Below are 9,635 nucleotides of genomic sequence, written 5' to 3'. Positions count from 1 at the left end.
CATTACATTCTCTGGCAACAGCACTGGTGGACATTCCTGCAGTCAGCATGCAAATTGTACACTCTCTCAAAACTTGAGACATCTGTGGCATTGTGTTGTGTGACAAAACTGCACATTTCAGAGTGGCCTTCTATTGTCCCCAGCACAAGGTGCACCTGTGTAATAACCATGGTGTTTAATCAGCTTCTTGATATGCCACACCTGTCAGGTGGATGGATTATCTTGGCAGAGGAGAAATGTTCACTAACAGGGATGTAAACAAATTTGTGGCCAAAATCTGAGAGAAATAAGCTTATTGTGTGTATGGAAGATCTTTTATTTCAGCTCATGAAACATGGGACCATGTTGGGTTTATATTTTCGTTCAGTGTAGTAACAATCTGTTATTTTTTGTGGATGGGCAAAAGAACCAACAGCATTGCAAATCTGATAAATTAAGTATGTAGTAGAATAAGCCAGAGAGATGAGTGTCTGAAAGAGAGAGAGAGAGAGTTTTGTCATTCAGTACAGAAGCACACAGTCATGCCCAAGAAGGGGGACTCAGCTTCTGATTGGGCAGACTGCTAAGGCTGCAAGTTCAGTGGGTTCAGCCATGGCACAGATAGATGGAGAGAGAGAGACAAGGAAGGAGAGAGAGAATGATTGTGAAGGGTGAGAAGAGGAAGAAGGTAGATAGGAAGTGAGGGAGGATGGTGATTGATTGAGTGATAGATTAAATAGAGTGGCGTGTTGAGTTGCAGCTAAGCGTCTTAAACTGTGCATTAGAGACTTGAGCTTGGACACTACATAGTGAAAGAATATGAATAGTTTTACCAGAGGGCCATCATTTTAAAAACACCCAAATCTATTTGAAATATGGGATTATTAAGGGATTAGCTATGCATCACAAAATGCAAACAAACATGTAAATCATCTCAACAAACATCACATTTTGCTAATTCAGATGGTCACCAGTATCAGTGGAATTATAATACTGTCACGACTACAGTGACATACTTCAGCAGGCTATGTCTGGCCAGCCTGATTCCTTAGCATGACAGACTGTTTTATCAGTGTTGGAGAGAGGGAGATTGAGGAAGAGAAAGAGGGAGTGTATATTTTAAAGATGGCATCAGCAGAGGGGTGGGTACTGAATGGGTTCTATAGTCTGAGCTCTGTGTAATGGATCAATTGCACCATCTTCTGGTCCAAAAGGGAAGGTCCGTTTGTGGTCCCGCCTCTCGATGAATTACTGTAGTTATATACTGTACCCTTACAGTACTTTACCTTATAAAGTTAAAGCATGGCATTATATCAAAAACAGACAGTGACATTTTAGGACGTGGAGCATTGCGTTTACTCACCGGTCAACCACGTAACCTACACTCACTTAGAAATATAGCCTAGTTGTCGCATAAACACACACACAGAAACTTCTCTCATCTATCAAGACAAGTTTGTGGTTGTAAAGGCTGACACATCTTGGAGCTCAGGTTTAGAGGTAAGAAGTAGATGTAGTATTATCACATGCTTTTTGAGAAAGAGCTGCTATTCCGTCTGGTCCTTGAGACTCATAGAGTAGGCCTATATTCTCTCCTCTTCAGTCAGTGCTCTAGAACTGGACTGTGTGTGTTGCTCATGCATGCTTTGTCTGACTGGAACAGTCAGGGTGTGAGGTCACCGTGAGTGAATTCAGAGTCTCGGAATGCCCCAAAACTCCTGTGCCTTATTCCTGTCCCCGCCAGCCTCACATCACACACCAACCAACAGGATATTTATAGCACAGCAGTGCTGTCTGTCTGTTGCTAGGAGACTGCCTGCTGCAGAATTCTCAAGCAAGCAGTCCCCTTTTCGTTTACAAGATGAAATGTTCCATGAAAATTGCTACTATACAAATCATTGTATATACAGGTGACTGGGTTACCCAACCAACCCATGTATTTGTCTGTACAGTGTGAATGCATCTGAGCTGTAGGCCTATTCCTCCTAGCCACACAGGGTTTTTGCCTCAACATTCTGTACAGTATTAGATTAAAACAATGCATAACACATTCACACAAATAAATACATAAGTGCCCGCTCATGGGAGTGGACATGGACAATAGTGTTGCCTCTGAGAAGGGTCCTGGGAGTCTTCTCAGATAGAAAGCCAGACTGCTGCCTGTAAGGCATCTGCTCACATGTACATTTTCTAGCAAGTCCTCTACAGTGTCTTATTTATTCTGGGGGGAGGGGGGTGTCATTGTTATTGAATGAAGAGAAAGTGCTGATCATGTTTATTCCTCAAGGGTCAGGGCCCTCAATCTATGATTGCTATGGAAACTAACTGGCTTTCTGCTTTGTGCCCAGCTCAGTAACACAACGTTGTTCTTTGGTTTGTGCTGCTTGTTGCATCATTTACTGTGTCCTGATAATATCACAGTATGGTGAATTCAGTTAGCAAGATTCATGCTTGTGTTGCATCTCTCTCTCTCATTCCCACCCTCCCTCTTTGCTGGGAAATCCTCATTACCTGATTTGAATTTACAGTAGCCTATATAAACAGTTGAACTGTGTGTGTGTGTGTGTGTGTGTGTGTGTGTGTGTGTGTGTGTGTGTGTGTGTGTGTGTGTGTGTGTGTGTGTGTGTGTGTGTGTGTGTGTGTGTGTGTGTGTGTGTGTGTGTGTGTGTGCGTGTGTGCATGTGTGTGCATGTGTGTGTGCGTGAGACAGAAACAGCATGAGGCACTCACTTTGATATTTTCTTGACCCCTTGGGTTGTCATTTTGGCTATAATGGATAGTTGTTTTGGCTATAATGAATAGCCAAAATGACTATTCTTTGGGGATTTTTTTCAGCACAGGGCCACAGGCAGGTCTATACAGTAGATGCACAGTGGAAATAACTGATGGTATGGCTGTGTTCCCTCTGGTGGACAAAAATCCTACTACAATTCCTTAGAATAAAAATAGATTATCCTAAATTCTAATGGTTATTCAGAAAAGTGTATGAAACTAAATGAATAATATTGTTTACTTTATGTTAAAATCAGCTATGCATTGAGTATGCATTGAGTTATTAGTTCCCACATATGTTTGTAATGTAAGCATAGCCCAAGTAATTGCATAACAAAATGAGGGATGATCTTCGTCAATATTTAGATTTGTCCTTCTATAAATTGATCATGGTACCATGGGCATGAAATAGCCTTTTTTAGACTGGCCAATCAAATAACTTATCAACTTTATTTTAAAGCCATTATAGCCTACATCTTTCAACATAATCTACAAGTCTGTCTCTTGTCCTGTCATAAAAGATTTCCCGCCCAAAGTCATGGAGTCCAGTCTATATGTGTGTCAGTGTGTGATGCTATTTTTTGCTCTCACGAGGAGAGCCCCCTGTCTGATTGTCAGACAGACAACTTGCCACCACGCGCCTCTCTAAAACCGTCCAGTCTAGCCGTCTGACCTCTAGACACCCCTTGCCTTCTGTTTCAGCAGCTTGGCCTCAGAGCCAATACGAAACATACTTTATTTTCTGAGCACCTCCAATATGTACTGTATGATACCTACTCATGGTCTAGTTACTTTAGACAGAAACAAAAGTAGGGAGGTGGGTCAGGTAGGGTGGGCATTTTAGCTAACCCTTCCCCTAACCCTTATTCTAAACTTAACCCATTTCACCTAACCTGCTACCTAAATTTACCTAACCTTTATCGTTATAGTTCCCCTAAACTTTCATGTAAATTATCCTAACATTTGTCATTAGTTCACCTAACCACCAATGTAAATTCTCCACATAATTATCCTTTGTTGTTGACTCAACAAGCAACCTGGTCTCAGAGAAAGACGTATATTACCAGACTCAAATACAATGCCTTCAGAAAGTATTCACACCCTTTGACTTTTCCACAATTTGTTGTGTTACAAAGTGGGATTAAAATGGATTTAATACAACACATTTTGTCAACGATTAACACAAAAAATTCTAACATTTGTCAAAATTTAAAAAAATCCAAAAACACTCATATATCTTCATTAGATAAGTATTCAACCCCCTGAGTCAATACATGTTAGAATCACCTTTGGCAGCAATTACAGCTGTGAGTCTTTCTGGGTAAGTCTCTAAGAGCTTTCCACACCTGGATTGTGCAACATTTGCCCATTATTCTTTTCAAAATTCTTCAAGCTTTGTCAAATCGGTTGTTGATCACTGCTAGATAACCATTTTCATGTCTTGCCATAAATTTTCACGCAGACCTTTTACTTGACCTCATGGTGAAATCTCTGAGCGGTTTCCTACCTTTCTGGCAACTGAGTTAGGAAGGATGCCTGTATCTTTGTGTTGAATGGGTGTAGTGATACACCATCCAAAGTGTAATTAATAACTCCACCATGCTCAAAGGGATATTCAATGTCTGTTGTTTTTTTTACCCATCTACCAATAGGCCCACTTCTTTGCGAGGCATTGTGTAAGGACCGACGCTGGAGAAAAGAAGCAAGTACAGGGAAGAAAACGACATTACGTCAATAATGCTGACACGGGGAACAAAACTGAGGAACAGACAGATCTTGTAACGAAAGTTGTCGGGAGAAGGAGAGGAGGACCAAAGTGCAGCGTGGTACATATCCATAATACTTTTAATCAAAAATGAATACACGAACAAAAACAGCAAAACGACCAACGAACAGTTCTGACAGGTGCAACAAACACTAACCAGAAAATAACCACCCACAAACACAAGTGGGAAAACAGGCTACCTAAGTATGGCTCTCAATCAGAGACAACGATAGATGTCGTTGACCTGATTGAGAACCATACCAGGCCAAACACATAGAAACAGAAAACCTAGACCTACAACATAGAATACCCACCCACATCACACCCTGACCAAACTACAAATAGAAACATACAAAGCAATCTACGGTCAGGGCGTGACAGATATAGCGGGGGCAATCAACAACGTGAAGGAGTCCAGGTGAGTCCAATGAGCGCTGATGCGCGTAATGATGGTGACAGGTGTGAATAATGAAGGGCAGCCTGCCACCCTCGAGCACAAGAGAGGGGGAGCGGGAGCAGGCGTGACAGATTGGAAAACCTCCCTGGTCTTTGTGGGTGATTTTGTGTTTGAAATTCACTGCTTGACTGAGGGACCTTACAGATAATTGTATGTGTGGGGTACAGAGATGAGGTAGTCATTCAAAAATCATGTTAAACACTATTATTGCACACAGAGTGACTCCGTGCAACGTATTATGTGACTTGTTATGTACATTTTTACTCCTGAGCTTATTAGGCTTGCCATAACAAAGAGGTTGAATACTTATTGACTCAAGACATTTCAGCTTTTAATTGTTTTATGAAATTGTAATATATATATATATAATTCCACTTTGACATTATGGGGAATTGTGTGTAGGCCAGTGACCAAAACATCTCAATTTAATCCATTTTAAATTCAGTCTGTAACACAACAAAATGTTGACATGGTCAAGGCATGTGAATACTTTCTGAAGGTACTGTATATGGCTCTGTATACTACTACTGTATACATCCTCCAAGACATATAATAACTTGAGTCATCCAATTGGTATGCTATTGTAAGACATGTGATACTGTACGTCCTCTAATTCGTATGGTATTGCACAACAGCTGTTCCATTCATAACGTAATGTAACATAGGTATCATACTAAATTGAGTGTGACAGATTTACATACAGACTAATACGAATTGCCCTGAGACCACGTTGCAACGCAGCCTGCAGCGTTTCAGAGGGCGCCCCACGCTGTTTATGTGTGGCCGACGGATGAGTGAGAGACAGGGAAGCCGAGGAGATTCCATAACATCATTAATCATCCTCGGCGCTGAGACCGCGTGATTCTCAGCCTCTGATGTAGCTCGATATGCTTGGGTTAATAACTTGTGATGCCGGCGTAGGCAGCCACTATATTCAGATGTTCGTTTCATTTCCTACCCTCTGTCTACCAGCTTGTCCTGCCTGCATCCCCAGTCAGGCATGACAACAGAAGTTTCATCAAGTAGAATATGACCCAAAAACTAGGCTAATAGTTAGGAGGCAGCAGAACTCATTGAACATACAGCAGGCTACTACTATTCACACCATCTCAATCTGCCGTCATGGCAGACACTGCATCAGTTTAAATAATGAAGCAGTGTAATAGTTCCAGTAGAACTATCAGATAGACATCACTTTTTAGCCTATTTATGGTGTTTTCATTCTGCAAAGTGAATGACAAATAGGCTAACCACTATATAGATATATATACTGTATATATTTATTCATATATATATTGGCTTTATATATACACATATATATAAGCATTGTTTTTTTCTACCCCTTTTTACCTTTCTCTTTTTGTTTACAGCATTTCCCCTTTAGTTATTCTCTGCTGTCTATCCTGCAGTGTCTGCAGAAAATGTGTTCAGACATGTAGAGCCAAGTTTAGATCCTTCCAGTTCAGATTCAGGTTGGAGTGTTAGTAGTCAAGATACTTCAAAGCACCTCGTTTCATATATAGATTTCCATTGATCATTATTTAACAACCACACAAATAACAAACGGCTCTTTAGTTCAGTAAAGGGAATGTGTGTAGTCTTAGCTCTGTCTGTGCTGCGTTATTGCTTGCTTCACTTGATGCCTTTTAATATGTAATACCAAACCTGAACAATGTTTTTTTGCAAAACAAGAAAACCGGGTATAAACATGGCCTTGAATAGCAACTTAAAGGCGATGAGAGTGAATCGTTTTAATGTCAGAACATGTCAACTGTAGTAGGTTATGTTTCATCAGCACCAGTGTATGTGTTAGCTCAGGAGAGGGTTGTCTGTCTCTCTGTGTCTCTCCACCACAGCTCTGCCTCTGTGTCCATCCTGTTGAGGAGGATTGGAGCAGACACCTAGCTCCTGACTGGAAGCTGCCTGTCAGAATGGCTCTCCAACGGTGACCACAGAATATTTTATTAATTAATTATCATTTTGTGGTGTTATTAAAGCACTCATATGCCCCATTTGGCCAGAAGCCTTTCCTTTTAACACATTTACTCATGAAGGATCTCAATCCAAGAAACGAATCTGCAATGATACAGTGCTCATAAAAGCAACAATTCCCACAAAAGAACCCTCAACAACATACTGTATGTGAATGGTCCAAATTGCCTTATGAAAGTCTAATTGTCTGCCACATCACCGATTCCCCCTTGGTTTAGAGTTTTCATTTACATAAGTGCTAAGTATACAGACAGCACAAACCCAAGTGATGAAATGTTTCTTCATATATATGTTTTCGAATTGATGTTGATTGTAAAGTTGGAATTGTGGAATGGGCAATTCGCCCTTCGCTATTTGACCCTGACATGTCTATTTGGAATCCATATCCTCCTCACAGACAAAGTGCTCATCGATCAAGATCTGTACACCGCAGCAGAAGTCACCCCAAAAGCCCACTGGACAACATCTAAGTTGTTGGTCAGTGGTCATCAAGTTCATCATAGCACTTGGAGCAAACATTGTTTTTCAAAACCTTGTAACCACAAGTGTGTCTAAGGCGTTAACGTTGTACAACATTGAAAGCAATGGAAAACTGTATTGCGTGAAGTAATAACTGCAATCTTTCAAACAGGACGAGAACGTCTGTACATGGCCTCTTCATTGTTCTGCTCTTGCTTTCCCTCTGTGTTTTTCTCCCACTCCCTGTCTCCTCCCACTGTCCTCAGGGAGATACTAGTTAAAACACATACTCCAAACATTTCACATTAGTCACACATTTTTTATTAGCTCATTTTTATCTCAATAATTTACAGAAATGTGTATTTGCTTTTTAATTCGTATATGTGGTTAATTATAATAATTAACTCCTGAGTAAATTGTTTTGTTTACAGTAAAATAATCATGATTGGTGCTGTTTTGTAACTGGAATGACATTTTGCAAAATTTCATTTCACAGGCAAGTTATTATATGCCTTGTAGCCATTGCATAATCTTGCAATCATTCCACAAGGGAGGGCTTGAGTTTGCCAATATGTTCTACAAGAGAATATAAAATCATAATCATCATCAGTAAGTGTATAGTAAAAACAAAGAGAATATTTAGGATCATGAAATTATGTTTGTGTGTATGTTTGTGTGTGTGTGTGCGTGCATGCGTGCGTGCGTGTGTGGGTGTGTGGTGTGTGGGGGAGAGAGAGAGGGACAGATCACAAAGTGCCTCGACGTTTCCAATTATCAACAAGCGGCACTATTGCCCTTGGCCTTGATTGAGGAAAGCTATTTATTGTGCTCTGAAGTTTGTTAAATTCAGCGCCTGCGCACTGGGGATCAGTAGTGAGGAGAATTGTGAATGGGGGGAGTATTTTGGGTGTACAGTCATAAATCGGACTCCGAGGAGCCAGGAAGTATGCAGCGCGACAGATAAAGTCGAGAGAGCGGGCGTTTGTTGTCAGTGGACGGGGATCACACGCTTCAGGGTGAGAGGGAATTATAGCCGAGTGCGAAATTGAGCCTAATCCATTGCAGTGGCAGAGACTGACCACTCAGTAGTTTAGATTTGAAAGCGGGGAGAGATCACGACCCTGCTTACAATTAGGTAAATATTACGTTAGCACATTGCTACTAAACAAGACGGAAGAGAATAGAAGCGGGATTGCTGTTATTTCACGGCAAAGGTTTTTCTTGCTCACAAAACAATTAAAATTAAGGAAAATTTCTCAGCAAAGCTTCAAGATGCCTCGGGTGGTCCCGGATCAAAGGAGCAAGTTTGAAAACGAAGAATTCTTCAGGAAACTCAGTCGGGAGTGCGAGGCAAGTCTACTCATTGGATACATTTTATCTGGTGGCGGAAACAAAGTACCTCATAATGTGGAAATGCACGTTGCGCTGAGACAGCACAATAGCCTTTTTATTATTTTCTTACTGAAAGATGGATATGGTTTCCATTATAGATATGAAGCACTGTTGAATTTATCTGATATGTTATTTCATATTTTAATGTCCAAATAAGCCTACTCTTTTCAAAAAAGTGGAAGAGTTATGAAACTATTTTTAGTTTTGATTTGTTTTAAGTCCATCAATTTATCTGAGTCGCTCATCACCTCACTGCGCGAAGCACTGACATTCACGGTGACTTTGCCTCATGGCTAATGTACATTTATTTCCCATATTGTATCATTCAATAGGCTAAAGGGAGATGCATTTGAATTAAATTAATCTGATACCTCGGAATTGTACGAATTTATAAAAAATAAAGACGTGTCTCAAATTTAGACTATCATCTGAGCCATAAAGTGAGCCATGATTAATGCCTTCACAGTAAAGTATATTTATGCTACTTACTTATGTATTTTTCCCCTCTGGGATTAACTTTATTGATGCATTTTCCCTTTGTATTTTCAGATCAAATACACAGGTTTCCGAGACAGACCGCACGAGGAGAGGCAAGCCAGGTTTCAGAACGCTTCTAGAGACGGTCGCTCAGAAATAGTGAGTAAAGCATTTCTGTTCAGCATACAACTGCGATAATAAGACTATAATCAGACATCATTACACTAACCTTATTAAGTGTTTGTCAATATGTTGCATAAATAGATACCCGGAACAGAACTAGACATTTTACATGCCTAGTTAAATAAAGGTCAAATAAAAAAAATATATAATAAAACATCA

At 40.3% G+C, this 9,635-nt stretch overlaps 1 protein-coding gene across 1 annotated transcript in view; it reads left to right on the top strand.

The window, feature by feature from the left end:
- The first annotated feature begins 8,389 nt into the window (after nt 1-8,389).
- LOC120066672 (core-binding factor subunit beta-like) overlaps nt 8,390-9,635 on the top strand; it is a 42,203-nt gene continuing 40,957 nt past the window's right edge. The window contains exons 1-2 of the mRNA XM_039018107.1: nt 8,390-8,774; nt 9,366-9,452. Coding sequence (XP_038874035.1) covers nt 8,697-8,774; nt 9,366-9,452 — 165 coding nt within the window. The 5' untranslated portion in view covers nt 8,390-8,696. The remainder of the gene's footprint in view (nt 8,775-9,365; nt 9,453-9,635) is intronic.

The sequence above is a fragment of the Salvelinus namaycush genome, chromosome 21, assembly GCF_016432855.1.
Source record: "Salvelinus namaycush isolate Seneca chromosome 21, SaNama_1.0, whole genome shotgun sequence".
Classification (NCBI taxonomy): domain Eukaryota; kingdom Metazoa; phylum Chordata; class Actinopteri; order Salmoniformes; family Salmonidae; genus Salvelinus; species Salvelinus namaycush.
This window is presented reverse-complemented; position numbering and strand designations above follow the sequence as displayed.